The following is a 25,669-nucleotide window of genomic DNA, read 5'->3' on the forward strand; positions in this document are numbered from 1 at the left end:
GAGCTCATTTTGTGCATAAAATTGTAAAATTTTTCAGTTTAAACATTTGTTATATCTATGTTCTATTGTGAATAAAATATTGGCTCATGTAATTTGAAATTCTTTTAGTTTTCATTTTATTCAAATTTAAAAAACGTCCCAACATTTCCAGAATTCAGGTTGTAAAAACATACCATACAACCAGAGCATTTGTGATTCCTGAATTGACTCGGTTCTTTTAAGTGAATTCAAAACATACTCTGCAACCAGTCCGTTTCTGTATGAATGACTCTTATGAATCTGTTAGTCAGTCGGAAGCATAGCACACTACTAATGTAGTGTGGTTCCCAAGTGAATGACTCTTATCAATCTTTCTTTCTTTTAGTGAATCAAAAACATACTGCTCAACCAGTTTAGTCTCATTCCAAAATAAATGACTTTTATAATTTTTTTTTTTTTTTTTTTAGTGAAACAAAAACCATGAGGCTTAAATCAGTGTACTGAAGTTTCTGACTGGTTTATATGACAATCTGTAGTTAAACAGTTTGTCAGTAGCATTTTACAAAAATAAATGAATGAAATATGTTAGCACATTTTTGTTGTTTAATTCTAATTATTGGATTGCACTTTTATGCCTAAAAAGATGCTTAAAGTCATTAAAAAGAGTACACATTTTGCTTTAGCCAATAAATTGCATTTATTTTTTACCCTGTCTTCTAAAAGAATCATTATTCAATTATTTTAGAAGAGGGTGAAGCTGCTTTCCAAATATGACATCTACTTCTCTAACACCATTTGTTTTGTGTTCCAGATATCAATGAATGCTCAGAGCTGAATACAAAGATGTCTCTTTGCAAGAACGGCAAGTGCATCAACACACAAGGCTCATATAAGTGTGTGTGTCTGCCAGGATTTGTCCACTCCGCCCAGCACAACTACTGTGTGCCCCAAAGACAGAATGCAACCAGTACGAGCACGGAGTGACCAGCAGGGGGCGCAAGATACAATAAAAACACTCTTATTTAATCAAGGCCCATATACTCTGCACTGTATAAAACCAACACCCAAAATCGAACCTAGAAAAAAAAAGTCCTACTTGAGATGAAGAGTTTAATGTGCTATCTTATGGTGTCTATGAGAGAACTGTATAAAATATTTGTTTTATTGGTCTATGTAAGTTTATTATTTTTACTGTATTAGGAAGTAGAAACGATTTTTTTAGGTGTGAACATAGCAGAGGTGATATTTCAGCAAACTGACAAACCCTATGACCTTAAGCTGGGGGACTGCTTTATTTTAACCCAGTCAAAGACACCGAGCGTGTGGATATTTTACTAATGCAAAAGCCAGACTCTCTCCCTCCAATTTTGTTTTCTTTTATCTCTTCTTTTGATTTTATTTAGTGTCTTTTCCCATCTTTCTGTTTTTAATTCATTTATTGGCTGATTTTTCTTTATCTCTTCCTTTTCTTTTCTATTCATATTTCACATTTTTTCTTAAGGTCTTAGCGAGGCAGACCACAACATAAACACACAAAACTTCAGTACATAGATTCATAAGAAACACACACAGCACAAAATGTTTTCAGTGTCAAGTCTTTAAAATAAGCTTTTTATATGAGCTGCTTTGTGTTAATGACAGACACCAGCTAATTTTCTGTGTCTGGGACATTAGTCCACTGCAGATGTCTGCCCTGTGGAGCAGGCATGACCTTTAACCTCACCTTTCTTCTAGAAATGATGTTTCTTTGAAAAGAAAATAATAAAAAATGAAGTGCCTTTATGTATTTTTTTTGTTTTTGTTTTTTTTTTTCAGATGTTTTTTAACAGAAATCTTTTACTGCATTTGATAAGAGTTGGTGAAATGTCTTGCCAGGTTGCAAAGCTGCTATTAAACAGCCGTGGGATTTTTTTTTCACTCTTTGTTTTTTTTTTTTTTTGTACATTTAAACTGAAGAGTTGATTAAAAACTATGTATTTGTAATTTGTACATGAATAAATATCTTCTGAATATCCATATAATGTATTAAAAGTCTTGAAATAAATCAGAGATGGTGATGTTTATACACATTTATCTATGCTGTGTTGTCTTGTCTACATTAAATATCGGTGCTCCTCAACTGGGTTGTGGCCAAAAATGGGTTGAAAAGAATAAACATATGTTTAATACAATGGATGGAATCTGACACACCACTGAATAACATAACCTCACCTTAAATAATAAAAAAAAATAGTTTGAAATAACAAATATAGTAGATTTACAGTAAATTGTTCTATTCCAATGTTCCTTAGAAAACATGTCCTTTGTCTCACCTGTTTATCTTGAGCCATGATCTTATGTTGAGAAGTCAGGTGATGTATGATTCACATCAATTGTTTCTCAATGAGAAACCAATGGCACAAAATTAACTAATGGCTTTGATGTCAAAAGGGCTGTAATGAAGACTTATTGTACAGTTCTCTGGAATGCTATATGTCGAAGACCGTTCATCCGGGTAAGTGAAACCGACAGTACTTTCATACCGCGGATTGTATCACACCGCGTATTGTGTTAAAAATGATTTCAGGGAACTTTTAAACCTTAAGTATTTGATTTCTGTGCGAGTAACGACACTAAACGGGATTGAAAATATAAACATAATTGCCAGAAATACGCCCCATCAGCCATTGGTCGAATAAACCGATAACCACGCTCACAGCCAACACCATTGGTCAAGTAAATGTTGTCAAGAGGTAGCTCAAAACAAACGGTGAAACTTTCACAGTAGCAGGCATGCTGATTGAAAGTTTTCGGAAAAGCAAACTTTTTTATGGCTTGCTTATTGTTGTCTCTGCGTATTAATCTGCAATAAGAGTATTTTCCCACCGAAAACGTTACATACTTTGATTTTTATGTTACTGTAGTATTGTCACTGTGTTGGTCTTGTTCCTATGTCGATAGTTTTATACATTGTAATTGAAAACGAAATCGATATTTACTGTCCACTGATCTGTTTGCATGTCTTAAGAATATCTTAGTATTTATAATATAATATTTCAGATTTGTGTGCATTTTTATTTGCATTTGTTTTCTTAGTTTGCCTGTAAATATTTTTTCAAAGCACACAAAAGCAAGGCAGTGAACTGAGCTGAGAGAGCAACTAGAAATAATCTAAACAGGTGAGCTGAGATAAACCATTTATTAATTTTGTACATAATACCATGGTATATGAGTATAGTACTTATTAGTATATATGTATATATTTATGCTATCATAATCTAATACCATTACTATACAGTAGCCTACTTCTCACAAATGATTATTTGTCAAGACTAGCTCAAAGACAATCCAGCAAGGAAGCCATTGCTTTCTGCTTGTTATGGTCAAATTTATATACTGGAAGTGTGTGTGTGTGTGTGTGTGTGTGTGTGATAGAAAGAGAGAAGAGAGGTGAAGGGGGAAGAAAGGTACAGAATGATTGACTGATGGAGTGAAAAGAGACAGAGCGAAGGGAAGTGAGGGGTGGGACTGAGTGAAAGAGGAGTGGAAGTGAAGGGGGAGGGCCAGAGAAAGCAAAGGGAGGAGAGAGGCAGCATGCATCTGTGTGGGGTCAGTATCACATGCCTGGCTCTTGCACACCACACTGTTGTTGATTGTGTGCGCTTTGATCTGGGTGCATCTGACATGCAGTACTTTCTTTCTTGTTAAGGGAGGAATGAACTTGCAGAGAGATACGCTGCATGATTCACACCTATGCTGAGTCAAAAGAGCTCCAGTGATCTGCACAGGCAGGTAAGATCTCTTTCATTTGATCACATAACATACTGTCACTCCTTTTTACAGCCAGTGATTCAGTGGTTATACACAAACTAACGATAAACCGTGGCGTGTTGGACATTAGTTTGGTTTGATTGTGCAGTTCACTCACTCTGCACAATCAAAATGTGTGTAGTCTGTAGTCAGATGGTGTTACTGTGATCATCTGAAGAATACAGAAGGCCACTTTACACTCTCAGCGCAAACATGTTGCAGCCGGAGAGATTTGACAGAGGAATTCCAAGGTCACAAACTTTTCTGGTGATGTATCATGTTTTGTTGTTTGTTGTGCTGTCGTGTTGCAGTGTGTCTGTGTGATAAACGGAACCAGTTAGGGAAACACTGATATTTATTTGTCAGTCCAGATGATCACAGGGCTGGTCAGTGTCTATTAGTAGATAGTAGGTCAGTCTGACCATCATGTTGTGCAGAGAGTGTGTGTATTGTATGCAGGTGTGATTTTGTGCATGTATTCTTTTAAATTTGTTAGCGATATGTTTGACACAAAAGTTTTGGTGATAAGTTTATATATTTTTATTTTTTATTCGATAAATTGTAAATACAGTAAAAAACTTAAAATCTGTGTTATATTAATTTTATGTACGTGTTATACATATTTAAATATGTAATATATATTATTTTTAATATTATTATTATTTATGTAAAGACAGACATTTATATAAGTGATTATTAATATTGTCGATATATATCCTGCGGCTTGTTTCCTTTCTTATCAGGGGTTGCCACAGCAGAGTGATCCATATATATATATATATGAATTAATTAATAATATAACTTCTTTTAGGGTTACAGTTTGGGTTAGTCTGTAGCAGTGTTGGGCACGTTACTTTAAAAAAGTAATTAGTTATAGTTACTAGTTACTTCTCACTAATAGTAACTGAGTTAGTAACTGAGTTACATCATTATAAAAGTAACTAATTACCAGGGAAAGTAACTATTGCGTTACTTAAAAAAAAAAAAAAAAAGTTCAAATATGTCAAATAACTTGGCTGCCCCCGATATTAAATGAATGAAATGGACACTAAATAGAATACATTTTTATTATAAAACATTGTACACTAATCTATTTTAATATTTATGTGGGACAATGTGAGAGACAACTATCAAATTCAATATATTATTGTAAATATCATCAAGCAATTATATATATATAAAGCTTATGTTTGTAAAACGGTACAGTTTTTTTTTTTTTTTTTAAATATCTGACACTCAGCATCAGTCAGTTAAGCATTATAATATGATATTATGATAATTTAGCATTATATGATGATGTAACTTTAGTAATTAGAATAAAATTATTAGATAAAAGCTGAATAATTCCAAAAGGAACTCCATTATTTTGACAGTAAAATACAACAAAGAACATCGTTTACATGTAGCGCGTCAATTCTGCATGTTATGAAAGATGTTATGAAATCTTGCTCTGTATCTTTCTTTGCGCGTGTGAGAAAGCGACGGCGAGCCGTGCGCCTACTAGAGTTTACGGTACGTCAAATACAGCTACACTGTCCATTCAGATAAACTGAAAAATTAATTATAATAATATAATAAATTATAGTAACGCCGCATTTTATTGTCAGTAACGGTAAAGGCGTTGTAACGGGGGAAACAGTAATTCGTTTGATTACTCGTTACTGAAAAAAATAACGCCGTTAGTAACGCCGTTAGTAACGCCGTTTATTTATAACGCCGTTATTCCCATCACTGGTCTGTAGTAATAATTAGCTTATATTAACGTCTGTAAGAGTGTAGCTCCTTAATACATTTATTTAAATTTATTGATGTGTGTATTAACATACACACAATTTCCTGCAAAGCACTAGGGTGACATAATGCTGATTTTAGTCACTTCACATTTCAGTCTGTTCAGATGTTGCATTGCAAATGTTGTTGTAGTTTCAACTTTTGTTCATAAGTCACAGGGACGATCGTGGCCCAAGGACATCTACGTTCTCTCTGAATCCCACTCGCACTCATGGATACACACTGACTCTTTATTTCCAACACATGCATGCATGCTTTCTCTCTTTCAGTTTATCTCAGCAGCTCACTCTTACTGGTTTTATGGTTACAAGTTAATGCATTAATGGAAAAATAACAGTTATTCATCATCGTTTCATAAAGTTTTCCATAAAGCAAATAGCTGAGAAGAGGTCATGTATACTGCAGCATTAACCTGTGGCTTGTAAGGACCTTATTTAGAGCTGGCCACAAGTCTAGTGTCTCTGAATAGTTCTTGTGTGTATTCCTGTGCAGTAATTAGTTAAATATCTAAATTTGAATTACAAGATGTTGAATTACTGTTGTACAACACCTTCTCTCTTTGAATCAGTGACTATGTTTATCCAATAAGGGACTCGGAGGTCTAAATGATGAAGTAAATCATTATTTTTAACATTGATAAATATAGTAAATAATGTTGTTCTTCTAGGATTAGTTATTAAATGTCCTATAGAAACAATAGAAGTCGGCATTTAGATGGCTTGGTAATCAAGGTGTAAATAATAACCTTTTCTGCTCTTTTTCATCTCTTTGCTCAGTGTGCTGATAATCTGTGGGTCACATCAGCGAATAGTAATGTTTAAGCTCTGTTAACACATTAGCACTCATGTATTCGCTGAACGCACACACTCATTCACAGAGCTGTTGTTTCTGCAGTTACACAGAGTCTATGACGGCAAGTGTAGGCAGGTGTCTGTAACATGGATGGTTCTTTCTCACTCCGCTACATACTCTTCCCTCATATGCTGTCTCATTTGATTTTTTTTTTTCATAGTGCCTTTTTACCTGCTGTTTCTATTTCTAAACCATCTTTCTCTTATCGGTGTTATTTGCAGTACGGTTGTGAGCCAGTAAAATGGCAGACTATTTATAGAGCAAGCGTGTTAGTGTGTTTTTGTGCCCTGCTGTGTATGTGCTTGCATGTCTATCTTTTGTCCATATCAGAGTGATTCTGTAACTAGCCTTGCGAAAGTATATTCACAAAGTTTTTCTTTTGCTGATATGGTCAATGCATGTGTACGTAAGTCAATTTTTAAGAAATTTAGCACTGCATCGATTGATCACCAATGAACCAGATCCTCTGCAGTGAATGGGTGCCGTCAGAATGAGAGCCCAAGTAGCCGATAAAAACAAACCAACAATAGAAGTAAAGTAGTAGTAAAGTCCATCAATTAACGTCTTGTGAAGTTTGTAAGAAACAAAGGCATTTTCACTGTAAACTGTTGCTTCTGTCCATAACCCATTATAACCCTTTCTCCAGTGAAAATGTCCATCCCTGTTGTCCTCTCAAATCAAAATCCACCGACATATTTGTCTAGAAATCTTTTCGCTTCTAAACTGTACTTGATCTGTGCATATTTCTCTCTTGATTCAGACAAGTCAACTTATTCACAGGATAAAGCAGTATTTTGGATAAGGGACTTGTATTTTAGCAGTAAGCAATGGTTCGAAGTCTTGACAGATTTGTTTATTACAAACATGCAGCTTTCCACTTTACGAAATGTTAATTTATGACTATGATTCATGCTTTTATCAGCTGTTTGGACTCTCATTCTGACGGCACCCCTTCACTGCAGAAGATCCATTGGTAAGCAATTGATGTAATGCTAAATGTATCCAAATCTGTTAAATTTTTGATTGAACTATTGTACTTCTTTAAAGTCTGTATGAATTGCCATCTGCAACCCATTTTATTTCAGTAATTTGACATATGTGACCCTGGACCACAAAACCAGTCTTAAGTCGCTGGGATATATTTGTAGCAATAGCCAAAAATACATTGTATGGGTCAAAATTATCGATTTTTCTTTTATGTCAAAAATCATTAGGATATTAAGTAAAGATCATGTTCCATGAAGATATTTTGTAAATGTCTTACTGTAAATGTATCAAAACTTCATTTTTGATTAGTAATATGCTTTGCTAAGAACTTCATTTGGACAACTTTAAAGACGTTTTTCTCAATATTTTGATTTTTTTGCACCCTCAGATTCCAGATTTTCAAATAGTTGTATCTCAGCCAAATATTGTCCAATCCTAACAAACCATAACCAAACCAAAGCTTATTTATTCAGCTTTTAGAGGATGTATAAATTGACACTTAAGACTGGTTTTGTCGTCCAGGGTCACATATTTCTTCTTTTTCGCAAGAAAAAAAGTTGAATGACTTGATTCTATCCATAAGGAATTTAAATGATGGGTATAAGTGGAATGAAGCTAGACCGTATTCATGTTTTCTAAAATGGTGCATAAATTGCAATTTGGCTATTGGTTAAAATGATCCAATTGCCACACAACCTATGTGATGTCATCAGAAAAAGAACAAATTGTTTTATTAAAAAAGGAAGATATTATATTTTGATTAAAGGTGGTGATGGTAAAGACAAACAAATTTTTCTTTGGAATGACATGCACCAATGAATTGTTCACAATATGAGGAAATAGTGTTAATTTTAATTTCCTCAATCTTCTACTTCCTCTTTCTAACTATAAATCGGTTACAGAAATTCACACACTTTCTACAGTTGAACCAGATGGCAGTGAATTACAGCAAAAAGCACTGTCAGAAGTCTTTCCTGCCCTGCTGACCTCACATCAGAAATGTTTGATCCCTGATCCTGGATCAGTTTTCAGTAGCTTCTGTGACCTGTCATCGATTCAGTCAAAAGTGACTGCTTGTGCCATTCAGTGCAAGCATAATGCAGGGTTATATGTATGTAAAGTACACCTGTAACATTTCCTCATATTCAGACAGCATGCATGAATTCACTCAGTCACACATTAGCTACAGCTTTCACGAGAGCCACAAAATCTACCTCCACGAAAAGATACAAGTAAAGTGTTTATCGGGTCTTTACAATGTGTACTATTACCCAAGACTTTCATAGCATTCGACAAAAGTTACATGGAAGTGTTTTGTAAGTGTGAAGCCTGGATAAATGTGTTAGTCATGATTACTGAACAACAAAACAATCCGGCTCTGAGGAGTTCAACATTTAAGTTAGACGTTTCAAGGAATTTCTAAGAATGTTCCTGCGAAATCCAAGTAAATGTTTGGTAAATGGGATTCTTAGACAAGGAAGTCATAGTTTAGTCGAAGATATGACCTCAAATCTTCCACAGCTTTTCATGTGACCCAAACTTCAGCCACATAACAATTAGCGAAAGAGGCAGTATACATAAATATAAATCAGTCTTTTCACATTTATTATTCTGAAACAGCTTTTTCAGAAGGGTGATAGAATGTCAGTACTTTATGAAGAGGTTTCATACGCTTTGTTCTTGTCTACTGACACAGCACACATCAGTAACAATAGCCCAATGCTAATGTTCACGTAGCTGTTTAAAACAAACACTGTCAGAGTGTAAAACAAACTGTGTTGGCGGAGCAGGATATGTGCTCATTGTTTTTGTTTAGCTGGTTCTTTTTTAGACTCAATGAGACGAAACAAGATGGTCTGCATCCCTTTTGAATGAACAGGAAGGAGGACAGAAAAACAGATGCTAGTGTCTCACTCACACACACACAATGCACATACACCTTTAGAGTAAAAAAGAGAGAGAGGAAGGACAAGTGTCCTTCAGTGTTGCTATGGCCTACTTCGTCATTTAATGATGATTCACTGAACTGTTCACATATTATGATGTGAAATCAGTGCTGTGTTCACTAAAATATTGGAATTTATGCTGTAATAGAGTTAAGGCTGATGATACACAGGGCAAAATTTAGAGCAATTTTGCCGGGCAACTTTTTTTTGAACAATGTTTCTTGGGCACTTTCCCACTGAGAATGGGTAACAAATTTCTATCTGGATACTTTATATTGGTCGTGGGCCCTGTGTCATCAACCTGGTTGCCTGTTGATGGCAACATTAACCAAAGTTACCTGGCAACGTTGCTCAAAAAGTTGCCCCGTTTATCATCAGCCTTAGTTTAAAAACACTCAGAGATTAAATTGATTACTAACAAAAAAGTACCAACAAGTCTGCCTTCAAATGTACCAGGTGGCTCTTTCATAGCAGTAATAATAAGATACTTAATGAAGTTATCAGATGTGATTCATAATTGTTTCTGCTAAAATATCCTTTAGAAAAATGAAACAAATTAGTTGATGTACAGTCAGAGTATCGAGTGCTAATATGTGTGCTTTATGTTATCAAAGCAAAAATCTTATGGTTTTCAAAGAAAGTGATGAGAAATGTCTGGGTTCGTATCAAAATGTTTTAATTGCAAACTTAAGTAACTTGGAAAATCTGAGTGCAGTATGCAACACTGTTGAGATCTTTTCTAAACTTCCAGTAATTTGACATGCCTCTTTACAGAAAAATCTGAGAAGATACTCAGTTTGCTGTCCATTTGATCTTTTTGATGTCTGTGAGAAACAATTAAGACATTAAAGACAAGTTAATTATAGAAATTCGTGTTGGACAGATTTTTTTAAGTGCCATGTAAGTAATCTGGTACGTGAATATGGAAAGTACATTCAGTACCTTGGTATGTGTCAAAGCTCCAGCAAATGCCACTATAATACTTCTTTAATGGATTGCAAGTGCCTATATAGTATTTGTGCATTAGATGAGAAGGGGTTCTTCACCAAAATGTCATTTTCACACCCCTGTCCTGAGCAGGTGAGAATTCTGAATATATCTCACTGTATTGCAATCCTGAGGTAAGAGCTTTAATCATTCAGTGGTTCTGCGAGACTCACCTGAAACTTGAGTTAAATTCAGCTGTTGCGTGTTTAGTGTTAGCAAGCCATTACTTGTGCAAAGCTCTTCCGTTCTGAAACCTGTCTTCACCCCTGTACTCTTGCGTATACAAACCACAGACAGATTGAAGAGCTTGTACCTCAAGCAGACCCACTAAAACAGGCCAAACAGATAGGAAAATGCAAGCTTTCGCAGGGCATGCTTGAGGGCCTGAGGGTGGGTGATCCTATCTGTGAGTAATCCCTGCCCGTAAATATCGGCAATTGAATGACACCCTGCTGGGTGGGAAGTCCTGTTGTCTCTGAATAAATTCTCCTCACTATGGTAACCAGAGGGGCTTGTCCCCTCAAAGAATGGAAGCTGGAAAAATAGGCTCTGAATTTCTATACGTGGTAGTCATATTAAATATATCTGGCACTCATTTGAATAGAGGGCCTTTGAAACAAAAGAGAGAGTTGAGAATTGGGGTTGTCCATTGTTTGAACATGCCATTAATGTCCCTCGCTGTTGTTCGGGCTGAGAGTTTGATGTATTTGCAATTGTTTTGTCGCTCTCATTTGAGAGCAGATCAAGGTCATGCTGTTTATTGAAGCTATAGTTACTCCGGCTTGATTATTTTGAGGGAGGCGGAAACCACGTGACGCAGATCCACTGTGTGTCTATGACATCCTGTTCAAAAGCCACTGACTGGAAAAAAACAACCTGCCTTTATTTAACCCGCAGTAGTGAGGAGAAAGAAAAAGACAGTAATGATAACACTCCTGACTATTGTTTTTCACTCATGATCGTTTTCTTTCCCGCACACCCCCTTTTGCACACACAAAAGGACAGATTGGTGGTCACCGCCACCCCTCCCGCGTGTGTATTGTGACGTGGTTCCTGTGTGCTGGGCTTCAGTTTACGGTGTGTTTTGGAGTATTTTTAGCCTGGCACAGGCACGCCTGCTACACAGACAGGAAAAAGGCCAGAATAGAAGGAAGTCCATTCGCCTTTTAGACAAACAATCCCTTCATCTGCATCAGTGAACTGTGGGAGAAAGAGAGAGAGAGAGAGAACGAGAATGAATATTTCTCACATTCACTAGTGCCACATGGTGTTCACAGGCCTTCTTGCTGAATTTCACAATGATGGGGGTCCAGAGATCTAACTCATGATATTCACTGTCTCGTTATCACAGAAACCATTCACTTCCCCTTTCTCTCTGCATATATAATGTTAAACATTTTAATAGTAAACAATGATGCATGATGTTCTAACTTAATGGATTTTATATTGTTTCTGTTTTTGAAGCCAAAATAAATTATTTAAATATTAGCTGAAAAATATATTTTTTTATCAGGTGTTCCTTTTATCAACACGCTATAATGTTAGATGTGTAAACCATAGAGTAACATTTTCAATTCAATTCAAATACATTTTTGAAGTGTTTTTTTTATTTATTTTTTTTTATTTTTAAATAATAACTATTGTTCCAAAGCTGTTTTACAGTTAACTTTGAGAACCCTAAAAATGCGTTTTAAAACATTTATTTATTTTATTTATCTTTTGAGACCCTCAGTGGGGTCCCGGGACCCCAGTTTCTAAACCCCAGGTTAGAAAAAAAAAAGTGTTTTCCATAATTTATGCGTCTTCATTAAGATTTTCAGTGATACAGTTTTCATTTTTGGTTGAACAGTTCCTTTAAAATGAAACTGTAAAACTGTATTCAGTAACCCATCTGTCGTGTGTTGCAATTGCCAAAAGCTATATATTCAGTAACAGATTCTTCCCTTTCATCCAGATTTCGGATCGTGAGGTAAAAGAGTTGCTCTCAGGCCAGATGCATCCCAGACTTTAGAGTGAGTTATAATTTTTGCTGGGGTGACCATAAGTGCCATTTTTCCCAGACGCATCCTGGCCAGGATTTCTATATTGCCTAAAATATCTAGGAGTTGGCTTTGTTTGCATGTGCAGACCAACATCGGTTCCTTATGTTTTCGAAATGCTCTTGAGGTACTTTGAATCAAAGCAATATAGAAATCCTGGCCAGGACGCGTCCGGGAAAAATAGCACATATGGACACCCTCATTTTTGCGCTTTTCAAACATGCCATGAAATATCAGAGCTTGTCCAGTTCCTCATCAGTTCAGATCATTACCTAGTTTCAACTCTTGGTCTAGATGTCAGAATGAACAACAGACCAGTCAAGTTAAGATGGAACTTTTAAGTAGGTTAGCATTAGCATGACTCTTTAAAAATACATGGTTTGGAGGAAGTTTCAGCTCAGTGTGAGGAACAAGCGACAGCCACTGCTTTATGAATTATACACATCTTTTGTTCCTCTGGATAATTGCTTTGTTTTAGCCTTTTCTATATGGCAATTTCACACAGACTCTAGTTCCTGCTCGGTCCCTTTGCAGTGTGTGGCAGGATGTTAGCAGCTCTGTTTCAGAGAGAAGCTTAACACAAAGTTGTCAAAGTGTTGTTCCTTTTTCAGTTGCACGGATGCTGTACCCTTCAGTGTTGGAGAGTACCTGACTAAAAGCAGCAGTGATACTACCTTTTTCAGTAGTGTGAAAGTGGATACACTGGTTACAAAATATTTGATTTGGAGGTTCCTGTAGCTCAAACAGTAGAGCACTGCGCAAGATCATGGTTATGTTTGGATTCAGATTAATTATACCATTGAATGCAATGTCGCTTTGGATAAAAACATCTTCCAGATGCATAGATATAAAAATAAAGGTCTTGATTTTCCAGTAACAAGCTACTTTTTCCAAAAAGTAGCTTTGGAGCATGATCACTGTTATGCTGCATCACTGTTTTATTATCAAATTGAAACTGTACAAGCTGAAGCAAAAATCAAGCACGCTATATCTTATATCTGTTGTGTAGAATACAGCTTCAATGAAAGTCCAGTTCATTGTCGTGAATTGTTCAAACAGTTGTAAATGTACAACTTCAGACGATTCACTGATTTATTTCCCTGCACAGGAAGTCCTTGTGCAGCATGCTACGTCTATTGTGTAGCAAAATATTTTGTGAAATGTTTTTTTTTTGTTTTTGACACACAGTTACAGTTGACATGAAATCCACACTATTTTTTGCCAGATAAATACTGCTGTGGTTGCAGTTAGTGGTAACCAAAGCTGTTCAGTTACTGACATTCTTTAAAAAAACGTTTAGAACGACATGATGGTGAATAAATAATGGAAAAATGATCAACTTTGGGTGAACTGTCCATTTAACTACTTTATGAGTGGCTTGTAGTTTGGGGAGTCAAGTTTCTAGTTCTAGACGAAATCCTATAATTGATGTACTGACAGGATGATTCATGGTTCATATTTTGACTAAAAGATGTAAAATCTCAAAAGTACACAGGTTGGGGCCCTGATCTGATTTAGAACTGCTGTTGGTGTTGTGTTTTGGGTTTGCTGGGTTCATCTGTAGTAAATCAGGCTTTATAGAGCGACTGTCGGGGATAATCGGCTGTTGTCTCTGTGCTGTGGGCTGAAGCTTTAGATGACTGTTTGATAATGAGGTTGCGGGGAGGTAACTCATTTACTGATTGCAGGTCTCTGGCGTTGGTTCATTGGAGCAAGATGGGTTTGTGTCTTTGTGTTTATGTGCATGAGAGCTTTCTGTCTGCATGTGTGAATGTTCTTGTGTGTGTGCATCCATGCATGCTCATTTTATCTTGTCTGTATTAGCAGTAGAAACTCTGTGTTAATATTGTGGCATGGTCCTCATCACAATTACTGTCTACAAAGAGAGATAGCTCTAATTCTTACTGTAGTTTAGTGTTGGTCAGGTTACTATGTTTTGTAAGGGCACTCTGTACCTGTACTTGTGAATTAACTTGATAATCAGCCCACAACAAGGTCTTTCAAAACTTTTTACATTTCAAAGCAGTTCAAAATGTAATTGCTTCAATAATGAGGAGGAAATATACAGATTGAGGAGGAGGTAACATGACTGTGGTTTCGAGTTCAGCTATATATTTTTCCTTTAACCAGTGCTCACCAAATAACAGGCAGCAATCCAGATCCAGACCATAAATATTTTTCTTTAATTTTCATAAAATACTCTGCCATTCAAAAATTTGAAGCAAATAAGAAATGTTGCTCAAGCAACAAATCAGCATTTCAGAATAATTTCAGAAGGATCGTGTTACCATTTTCCTTCGCCATCACAGGAATAAATTACATTTTAAAATATATTAAAATATGGAGCACTGTAATAACATTTAATTCATAATAATATTTCAACTTACTTTTATCTCTGTATTTTAATTAAATAAATGTAGCCTTGGTGTGTATAAGAGACTTCTCTTAAAAATATAACACTCTTACTGATTTTGTAGACTGCATTTTTCTCCAAAAAAAAAAAAAGAAAACTGGTGACACAAAGCAGCATTATATCACTAAAAGGTGCATTTCAAAGGCAAAAATGTATTTCAACGTGAGTCCCAATCACAGGAAACTATAAATCATCTCAAAGATTGAATTTACTGACTGTAACTCAGCCAGCGATTGTTAATATTCAAATTATATACTCTTTTTTTGTGATCTATTACTGCATCTGTTTTTAATGATCATTTTTTTGTATCTTTTTGTCATTTGTGATTTATATACGGGACAATGCAAACTTTATTAATTTTAAAACATGGTATGGTTGCCGACTTGAACATTTACAATGAATTTTCCTGAAAATCCACTAATGCACATGTAAGTTATGATTGTCAGGAAATTGGGAGAGACTTTTGGAATTTTCACTCTATGACATTTGTCATTTTTCTAGAAAAATAAATGGTCAAATTGACAAAAAAAAAAAAGATTAATGCTGTTTGAAAAGAAGTACCTGCTCTGAAATGGCCCACATTAGTCTTAAGTCATACAGAAATGCTGATATGCTTGACTTCTGTGACCTTTCTTGAGGGTCATCAGGAGGAGTCTGGGTTTTGAACAGCTGCAGTCCAGTTCACTGAGAACCCAGTGACTTCATCTCACTACACGCTCACAGATGTAGAGGGCAGCTGTTCCTCTCTCGCTGCCAGACACACAGACATCTGCCGCATCTGCTTTTCACCCAGACACTCTGTCCTGCTTGTCCTGCCTTATTTCACATCATATTTATTATTTTTCTCGCTTGAAGTGCTTTTGTGTATAGTGTAGTGCCAACTTGTCCCAATGCTGTAATACAAAAGTTCTGTATCTTTTTTGTTTTTCGATGTTTTCTTCCTCTCTTTTCACTTTATTATTATTCGTTTTATGTCTCTTCTAGCTCGATTCTCACATGTCATCTTCACTCTCTCTTTCTCACTCTTTCTCTCCCATTTGTATTCATCTTGTCCCCTGTTCGTGTTCCGAGCCCTTCTGTCACTCTGATTGGCTGTGATGATCTGTCATATGGCCGTCTGATGTGCGTTGGTGTTTACAAACAGGCGTGGAGGACAGTGGGATAGTGTCAGCTGATCGCAGTCTGTTCTGCTAGAGAGGAGTTCTCCTGTCCTCGAACCACAGACGCTTTTGGAAGTTACACTTGACCCTCCAGATTCACACCGCTGTCCTCAATGTGAAGATTTAGGGTAAGTGAATGAGGGAAACATGAGTCTTTGGCTCTTGCGTGAGGTTTCTGAAAAGCATCGTCGATCTGTGCTCACTCTTTATACTATTGACATAATCACATTCAAGTTCTGAGTCCTTGCATTTTCTCAATGAGTAATTCTCTCGCTCTCTGTTTTGCTCTGATTTTCGAGAGCTTCTTCAGCGCTCTTTCATTTATGAGAATATTAAACGGTATTTAGGTCTTGTTTGAGGCAGTTTATTCTAACCTCACATTTAAAGACAGCATTAAATAGCTTGATGAGCGCAGTATTCTTTCCTGTGTTGATGTGTTTCCTTTTGAAATTAGACATTTGGGTGAGGCATATAGGGTGTTTTTTCCCCCTTTAAAAAAAGTAGTTCAGTCGTGGTTATTATAAGCATAATTTGTTACAAGCTAGTAAGAGGCAGGTGGTATTCGAGGGCGGGGCATTCTCATTCTAGAGAGCATTTGATTGGATAACAATCTCTGTAGTGCAGAATGAGTCACTATTTTCTAGAAAGAGAAAGACTGTACGTTTTAACTGCATATATTTGTGATTTTTAGTACTAGCTTATACACTACCCCTAAATCGATTGTTGTCAGTAACATTGCAAACTGCATTTAAACAAAAAAACATGATAATATTGTGAAAAATTAATCAAATTTTAGAGTTTCTGTTTCTATTTGAATATATAAACTGATTTTTTAGCATCCGTTGCTCCAGTCCTGTCAAAATCATTCTAATATGCTGATTTACTGCTCAAGATTTCTTTTTCTTCTCATTATTAATATCTTATTAATTATTTAATGTTAAAAACTGTTAAAGTTTGTGCTGCTTAATATTTTTGTGGAAATGAAGATCTTTTTTAACGATATAAATATCTTTACTGTCACTAACTTGTAACTTTTGGACAGTAGTGCATAGACAAAAAAGACATCAATTCCGTATATATGCCTTCTCTATGCTGTCAGAACTGAAAGAAGCTGGTTTGTTTAACACTGTTAGAAAGAAAAAAAATCACCATTTCCAACAAGGTCAAAATCTATTTATAAAAGTATTTCACAGAAATAATTCAGCAGGGAAAAAGTCTTTTAAAATATCGAGTCAGGTTGGCAACTAAAGAAGGGTATGAGAAAGATTTGACATGCATTTTCTCACGGGAACACAGTGATGAAGCTAGTCTGACATTTGAGAGTGTAATTTCTTAATTTAGGAAATTTAGGAACTGAAGCATATATGCAGTAAACTCAATTTTGCTGACATTGTTAAATAGTGATTAATCTTAAGTCACTATTAACTAATATCACACTGCATTTTAGATCATGCAGGTTTTTATAGAGTTTGAGTCATAAATATCTAATATATTTGGCTTCATGTGATGGTTGTGTAACGGATGTCTCTGTGTGTGCTGGTCTGGATGAGGCGAGTCAGGACAGGTTCCAGCCGTCAGCACTCAAACTCACAGATGAGAGGGGTGAAAATTAGACTGAGATATTTATAACCACGGCGCTGGTCCCTTCATCTCTGTGGTCAGGGATCTGTTTTGGGTGCAGGTGTACTTTAAAATGCATTTCATGTGGATCAGGATGGAAATGTCTGATGGTCTGACGTGCAGTTATTTTGCACGTTCCGCGTAGATTCCTTTATCTGAAGTCATATGCACTTCCATTCACCCCCCTCACTTACTGGGGTCATTTATGACATCACGAGAGGGCGTCTCCAAGACAACGGCAATGAATTCCGAACAGAGTTATTGACAGTAGCGCAGGTACCTCATTTGCCCTTGTGTCTCACACATGACTTGACACAGGGACTGTTTTACTTCAAAGATCAGGATGCCGACTGAAGGTCCCACATGATTAATCCGAGCCTTCTCCGTCGCAAGCAGCTGCTTAACTGTGTACATTTGTTGTTGTTGTTGTTGTTATGGCTAGAGTTGATTTCCAGTGTTTGTATTTTGAAGGATAATTTGTTGTTGATCCTTCAGATTGCACCCTTTCTGATCTTCACGGCAATAAAAATAAACCCAAATCTAAAATTAATCTATTAGCTATTTGTGCACAGGAACACACACTTACCCTGCCCGTTTTGATTACATAGATAAAGGATTCAGGAAAAAACACACGTCATCCGGAAAACTGATGTACACATCACATCGTTAGACAGAAATAAAACAAAGCAACACAAGAGGAGCAAGATTTAGTGACAGTTTGAAGGGCTAGTTATCCTTTACGTGTGGGGACGCACACGTTCATAAGCGTTAATGAGTTAAGCACTATTATGTTATGTAAGCTCTAATCAGGTAGTGAACGTCCAGCTCAGTGGGCCAGAATGGTGTCATGCCATCTGTGTGGAATCGTGATGTGTGATGTAGCGTCATGCAAACAGAGCTCCCGCCAGAGAGATGAAATATTGATAGCTGCCATAGGGAGTTCATAGAAGAATAAAGCAGTCAAACAATTCAACCTTAACGCAGGTCTGTCTGCTGATGTGGTTTGGAGAGAAGAGTTAGGGCGAAAAACAGAAGGCACTTTATGGATACCATTATTTATGCCTTTAGTTGGACAGGACTGTGTAGTGTAGACAGGAAAGCATTGGGTGCAGAGAGAGGGGAGTGGGATCGGCAAAGGACCACGAGCCGGGATTCGAACTCGGGTCGCCGTGAGCACAGTTGCGCTGTATGTCTATTGGCGCCGACACATTAGTTTATTTTTATAAAGTATTTGAGGCACAAATCCCATGTTATTTTGTTTGTTTGCTTTTTGTAGGATATATTAAATTTTTTAGATAAACAATTTTTAAACATGAAATGAACCTAGCGTAAACAATAGCTAGTTTTAAAGACAATTTAGGAATAATCTGTCAAATTGATATGCAAATGATTTTTGTCTTTACCCAAAAATGTAACTAATTTTTATTACTTAACACTGTTATATTCAACTATTTAATGCACATCCTTCTTAATGCAAAAAGCACAAAAAAACTCATTTTGGGAGCATAATGAGAAGACAGTAATCTATCCATTTTCATATTTTAAATCTATTTTTATCTTTTTTACTGACTGCATTTTTTTTGTTATGGTAAGACATTATTATTTATTAAATATTTAATAAATAATAAATATTTTAGCTCTTCCTGTGATAGCTTAATTTAGACAAAGTTCTGGCATGGATTTGTTTGTTTTTTTAATCCATGGTTTGGACATTTAGCAAAAATGACTAGCCTCAATATAAAATGAATGGAAAATGTTGATGATGAACATTCTTGAAGTTTAAGCATTTCCTTTCCTTTTTAAAAAGCCTGCTTTGTACTGCATTCATCGAAAGTGTGAAAAAGACGAAGATCGGTTGACAAACTTTATAGCAAGAGGTGATTACTGAACAGCATCAGTTCATTCATTATAAAGACTCATCAGTTCATTCACTATAAAGCCCCTTGGTGCAAGCATGTGAAAGGCTTCATAAAATATTTCTTTAACTTTTTTAATAATTGACACGGGTTTGTTTGTTTCTGCAGTGAGGCACAAGTCAACCATTGTTTTACTGAGCACACTGAGCACATTTAAAGGAGAGGAGACGTGGAAGAGAAGAGAGAAAGAGGGTGGCTTGCCTAATGGCAGAGAGCTGGATGTCCCAGTGAGGTCAGGTCGGACGGGAGGTCATGGGGTCGTTTACGCTGGGGAAAGCTGCTTCTCTGGAGCTACTGCTGGAAGCTTGCATTCATGCGTTTGGTGAGTGAACACTAAAATGACAACTGTCATTTTGGCCGCTATCCATGTTTTATAGGTTTCTAACAGATTCACACACCAATCTCAGACTAGCTCAGTTGCTAGATCTTATGTTTGTTCAAATTCATTAATTGACAATAATAATCACAGTAAATGACCACTGTTATTGGTCATGGACGATGCCATTATGGATTGCTGTGATTGCATATGATTAATGACCTCTGTTTTGCTTAATCGTAGTTGCAAATAACTATAAATCATCATACTTAAAATTCCTGGTCTTACTGCTCTTATTGATCAGTATAATTACTGATCAATGTGATTGACCCATGTTATTGATTGTTTACTGATATCCTCCGTTAGGTCATTATATCAATTTTCATATATGTATCATATGTATCTCATATCATATCTATGTTTTTGAGCTGCTATTCATAAATCTGTCATATACTAAAAATGTGTAACCCTCCCTTTCTCCATTACTCATACTCTTTTTTTTTTTTCTTATAATATATTATTAGGTAACACTTTAGTATAGGGACCAATTCTCTCTATTAACTAGTTGCTTATTAGCACGCCTATTATTAACATATTGGCTGTTTATTAGTACTTATAGAGCACATATTCTGCATGACCATATTCTACATCTTTAATCCTACCCAAAACTTAACAACTACCTTCCTGACTATTAATAAGCAGCAAATTAGGAGTTTATTGAGGCAAAAGTCGTAGTTAATGGATTGTTGATAGTGAGAATTGGACCTTAAAATAAAGTGTGACCTATTATTATTATTATTTATGTTATGGTTTTATATTATATTATATCTGTTCTCATAATATTCCTCCCTCTTTCTGTGACTTGTCTCTTTCTGTTATAGATGATGAAGGAGAGCTGCATGAAAATCAGCTTCCCCGAACCCTTCTGCTGATGCATCGCTGGTATGTGTCCTCCACCGAGCTCGCTGGGAAACTTCTGATTATATATCCTGTTGCAGTCTAGAATGAGTGAGCGTGTGTGACATTTCAGTAGATATCTGTTTTTAATAGAATTTGATGTTAGATCTCAGAAGATACCACGTGACATCTCCTAGAAAATGATGCTAGTCCGAGCTTTTCTCAGAATTCACTTTACGTATCTTAGCCATTAATGCAAAAACTTCTTTTTGTGAAATCTTGTACTTGAAAGTGTGCTTCTGCTATCCTTCTTTTATATAAATGCCACTTGAATTGATATGTTGTGTAATGCAATGCCATTCATTCACTGCATACCATATGTGCGTATACATCCATTCATTCTCCAGCATGTTTAATGCTCCTTGACTCTCTATCACGTATCGTGACTGTCGGGGAGATGACTGCCAGCGGACACGACTGAAGATCTGCTATTTAATGAGGTAAATAAAAACAGCTTCCGTTTAACAAGATAAACAACCCATTTATTCCCCATGAGTTTCCTCTTCTGAATGATTTAAGGTGTTTATTTGCATTGCTAGGCAACAACAGAACATGTCGTGAGGAGGCTATTATACAGTGTTTTCGGGTTTTTTTATTCCCCTTCTGTTCTTCCTCTTTTTCTCCGGGGGCTGCGTGACTGTCGCCTGCGCTCAGAATGAGGAGTGATGATGTCACAAGGACAGGCATCGCTCCTTCAGATCGACGTTTGTCCACAGTGGACATTTTATGTTTTAGCGCACAGCAAAGAATGATTCAGTCCATCTATTATTCACAAAGCATATCTCCTCAGGCAACCTTTCCTTTCTTCTCTATTCACATCTGCCTGCCAGTTTTCAGATCTATCATTCCACCAAAACTATTTATTCAGGATTTCAGGAAAATATATATGTATTATGTAGAATAAATACAAGACCATATAATGATCTGGGAATTAAAATCTAAAGGCTAGAATACACTACTCGAATTCAAAATTCTAGACATCATACACTTAATTTTGTAAAGAGTCACAAAGACAACATACACTAAACGACTGAGGATCATGCACTACCAGAATTTAAAGGTGTTCCGATCACAACAAACGAATTCCTTGGGATAATCTCATTTTCTCATCACACTAGGAGACGCGTCAACAATATGTGCTCTAAAATCGGCTGAAAATATCAAACATGTTTTCCTCCGAATGGATGGAATCATAGTCTGAAGCTAAAAAAAAAAAAAACCCGGAGACTGTTATTATCATACACTAAATGATTTTTTAAGAAATCTGTAACCTCAAATCTGCAGACTGGCTCTGACTTTCAGCAACTAGTGTCAACTGTAGATCAGGGGGAAATCAGGGCAAAAGTCATGTAGTTTATTCCAGCTTTATTTTAACACTCATGTTGTGTTCCATCATTTTGAACCTGAAAGGGTTTTCTTTTTTCCAAAAATGCTTGCTATTGTAATCTCATTGGACTAAAACTTACTGACTTTGCTAACAAATGATTTTTGTACTTTTTTGGGATTTTTCCCATGCCTTGTTACCCGGGCAAAAATGTCCAACCTGCAAAAAATGCTGAGCTGAATAAGTTCAGATCAGTGAGGCCTACAATCATTCAGTTTCCAAACAGAAATACAAAACCTGTGCTAATACAATAAAAATAAATGGTAACACTTTATTTTAGGGTCTCTTAACTAGTTGCTTATTAGAATATTAGCCATTTATTAGTACAAATTAAGCACATATTAATGCCTTTTTCGACATGACCTTATTCTACATCCCTAATCCTACCCAATACCTAAACTATTAATAAGCAGCAAATTAGGAATTTATTGAGGGAAACGTTGTAGTTAATAGCGAATAAGTGACAAATAAATTGACAAAAGGGTTGATTTTAAGATTTGGTAATAATGTAGCATAGCAAGAAATTTATAAGCAACTTGTAAGAAATAAGCATGTTGACTATCAAATTATGTTAATTTGTAATACATTTAATGCGAAATGTAATTAATTTAAATCATTGTATTAAGTTTAAAAAGTGTAAAAAGACACACACACTTTCCAATGTGCACACACCTGTGGTTAGAATAACTTATCAGTTACGAGTGTATATTGAGGTGTTGTGTAAAAGTTGTTTGATAACCTTTTGACCCCTGCTCTCATTGGTCTCGCTAATATGCACAGTTACACAATACAAACACCCTTGGGTTGTTACCTCCTAACTGCATGATGTCACTCTGACTCACACTGGGCACACATTCCAGCTGATGTTTATGTCTCAAAAAAACAGAAAAGCAAGAAAAGAATGTGTTTTTGTGTCTCAGTGCCCTTAGTGAGTCCGACAGTCAAAAACATTACATAATTAATGATAAAAGGCATGCATCTGACATAAATACGCTTCATCCGTTCCTTTCTCCAGGGACTTGGTGAGAGTCACCAAAACAAAAACATCACAAAATGAAGGAGGTCAGTGTTTTGTAGACCTGCATCCTGCTGGGGGAAAAGTAACCTTGCTCGATTTAAAATGTAGCCTTGATATTTACTGGAAGCATCCAATCAGGCTAGATTTGTTGCTGTGTTTCAGGGGGTCCACAGGAAATCAACTCTGCATGTCTGATAGAACTACAAGAAGTATTATAATAATACCATTGTTTTTTGTTTTTGTTTTTTATAATCATGTCATGTTTTTGGACATGTACCATCTTAAGCCCTATTCGGACGGTAATTGTTTCTCAGGGGGACGTAAGTGATTTTCACCATTTACAGGGGGTAGTTGGTGGTTTTAATGCTGTCCGAATTCCAGGATGTCAGTGTTTTTCTCTCACCACCCCCGTAAGAATCCCCGGCCAAATTACCTACTTTTTTCTGACAAACACCAAGGTCATGTGGTCATTTAATTGCCATCCGAATCCACATCTCTGAGTTTACGAGAAGAAATCGATTAAAAATTCAGTGTTTAAACCCTTTATGAGCACTCCCGAAAAGTGTATAATTATATACAACTATAGCGCGTCTATTTTCCTATTTTTAAACAAGAGATTTAAATAATCAAATAATAAATAGGATTATATATTATACAATATGCTTGGAATAATAAGAATACATTTTACATAATAATAAGTATTTTTAAATACATTTTACACAATAATAAAAATAAATTTATAAATAAAATTCATTTTATTACAGCAGACAATCATGTGACTGGCCACGTGAGCAGTTCCCGGGTTCGTTGGATCACAGAACTCGCTCCTCCACTGTGAATAAATCGCCGTCTGAATCCATGAGTTTTATCACTGAGGTGATATGTAAATTTATTTTTACAGATGTCCATATGAGAAACAATTGCCGTCCGAATCAGGCTTTAGACTTATTTATATATATATATATATATATATATATATATATATATATTAATCTTTTCAAAAGATTTTTATTCTCACCAGGGCTGGATTTATTTTATCAGTACAGTAAATACAGTATAAACAGTAATATTGTTAAACATTATTACAATTTAAAATGTTTTCTTTTTGAATATATTTTATAATGTAATTTATTTCTGAATTTTTTTAGCAGCCATTACTTCAGTCTTCTGTGTCACATGATCCTGCAGTAATCATTCAAATGTGCTGATTTTGCGCTCAAAAAACATTAATATTTTGTTTTGAAAATGTTAGACCATTCATGGTATTTTATAGCTGACCACAGCTATAAAATACCATGAAATTCCATCTAAACACTATTTTGCTGCATATAAATATGGTAATTCTTGCTTCAAGTATTATCTTGTACCATCGCCGTACTATGGTGCAACTACAATAGCTTTTTGTAAGGGTAAGATGAGTTTAATTAGCACACCAGAAAACCAACTAAACAAATGTTTGCAGAGTTGTGGTCTAGACAGACTCTGCTTCAAGGTTACAGTTCCCCACGAGCAAGTACAGTGGTGATGGGTTTGAACATTTTCTCAAGGTTGTTACCTGACAGTAAACAGCATTAAGCATGGCAGCTGGAGCAGTACTGAGAGGAAACTGATATATACAATGTTACTGGACAAGCAATTCATCAGCCTGCAGTTACAACATTTAGGTTTCTGTTACTTTGTTGAAATGTAAATGATCTGGGGCAGAAAATAAATATATGTAAACTTTCTCTGAAATACTGAGAGCCATTTGTACACTTTAAAAAACACTAATTGTAATTTACAGTTTTCAAACCTTTGTGTGTGTGTGTGTGTGTGTGTGTGTGTGTGTGTAGGTACTGGATAGCTGAATTCCCTGCAGAGTTTGATCTGGATCTAGGTTTGATCCGTCTAACAGAAGAATTTCGGGATGCAGCCGCTCAGCTGGGTGGTGATGAGCACATTAAACTACTTGACATTTCTACAATGTGAGTGTTGTGACAACACACAAACACTCGCTCAGGTTCTGATGGTTGTGTATCTGCTCACAGCGTGCCGATCATTGACTGTGTCATTACTATTGACCTATTTGACTTAATCATGAACACCGTTTTGATTGAAATGAAAATACTTTGTTGTAAATTCAAATGTTGCCCTTTTATGGCATAACTTGACACTAATGAGCATGTGTTTTAATCACAGATTCAGATTATGTGGAAATGATTGCAGAGAGCATTGTGCACCTGACTTTGTCACTAATTAACACGGAATGGCAACTTAAATTTTGCACATGAGATCATTTCATGATTATATTATGAGATTGTAGCAGATGTCTTGTCATAATGAACCTAAACTACATTTTTGTTTGTGCTGTGACATTAGTGAGACAACGGTGTTACATTATATAGAGGAAGATCTATTTTCTAAATGTTATGTTGAGTTAATAATATTGTTGGAGAATGTAATAACACTGAAAGGCTGGGGAAAATGAACTGTTTTTAATGCATTCTGTAGTGATACACTATAAATGAACATAAAA

At 35.9% G+C, this 25,669-nt stretch overlaps 2 protein-coding genes across 11 annotated transcripts in view; both read left to right on the plus strand.

Annotated features, from left to right (window-relative positions):
* Positions 1 to 2,039, plus strand: part of ltbp1 (latent transforming growth factor beta binding protein 1) — an 82,348-nt gene extending 80,309 nt beyond the window's left edge. For all 5 annotated transcript variants that reach the window (XM_058748876.1, XM_058748880.1, XM_058748877.1 and 2 more), the window contains one exon: positions 791 to 2,039. In XM_058748876.1, the coding sequence (XP_058604859.1) occupies positions 791 to 963 (173 nt within the window). In that variant the 3' untranslated portion in view covers positions 964 to 2,039. The remainder of the gene's footprint in view (positions 1 to 790) is intronic.
* A 1,080-nt stretch (positions 2,040 to 3,119) lies between these two features.
* Positions 3,120 to 25,669, plus strand: part of rasgrp3 (RAS guanyl releasing protein 3 (calcium and DAG-regulated)) — a 36,461-nt gene continuing 13,911 nt past the window's right edge. The window contains exons 1-6 of one of the 6 annotated variants that reach the window (XM_058748850.1): positions 3,120 to 3,137; positions 3,668 to 3,750; positions 19,588 to 19,801; positions 20,677 to 20,779; positions 21,130 to 21,192; positions 24,987 to 25,118. In XM_058748850.1, the coding sequence (XP_058604833.1) occupies positions 19,732 to 19,801; positions 20,677 to 20,779; positions 21,130 to 21,192; positions 24,987 to 25,118 (368 nt within the window). In that variant the 5' untranslated portion in view covers positions 3,120 to 3,137; positions 3,668 to 3,750; positions 19,588 to 19,731. Of the gene's footprint in view, positions 3,138 to 3,588; positions 3,751 to 3,799; positions 4,020 to 12,285; positions 12,344 to 15,927; positions 16,072 to 19,419; positions 19,441 to 19,587; positions 19,802 to 20,676; positions 20,780 to 21,129; positions 21,193 to 24,986; positions 25,119 to 25,669 lie in introns of those variants that run through there. The other 5 variants (XM_058748852.1, XM_058748847.1, XM_058748849.1 and 2 more) reach the window with 5 other exon arrangements.

This window comes from Onychostoma macrolepis, chromosome 17 (genome assembly GCF_012432095.1).
Source record: "Onychostoma macrolepis isolate SWU-2019 chromosome 17, ASM1243209v1, whole genome shotgun sequence".
NCBI lineage: Eukaryota > Metazoa > Chordata > Actinopteri > Cypriniformes > Cyprinidae > Onychostoma > Onychostoma macrolepis.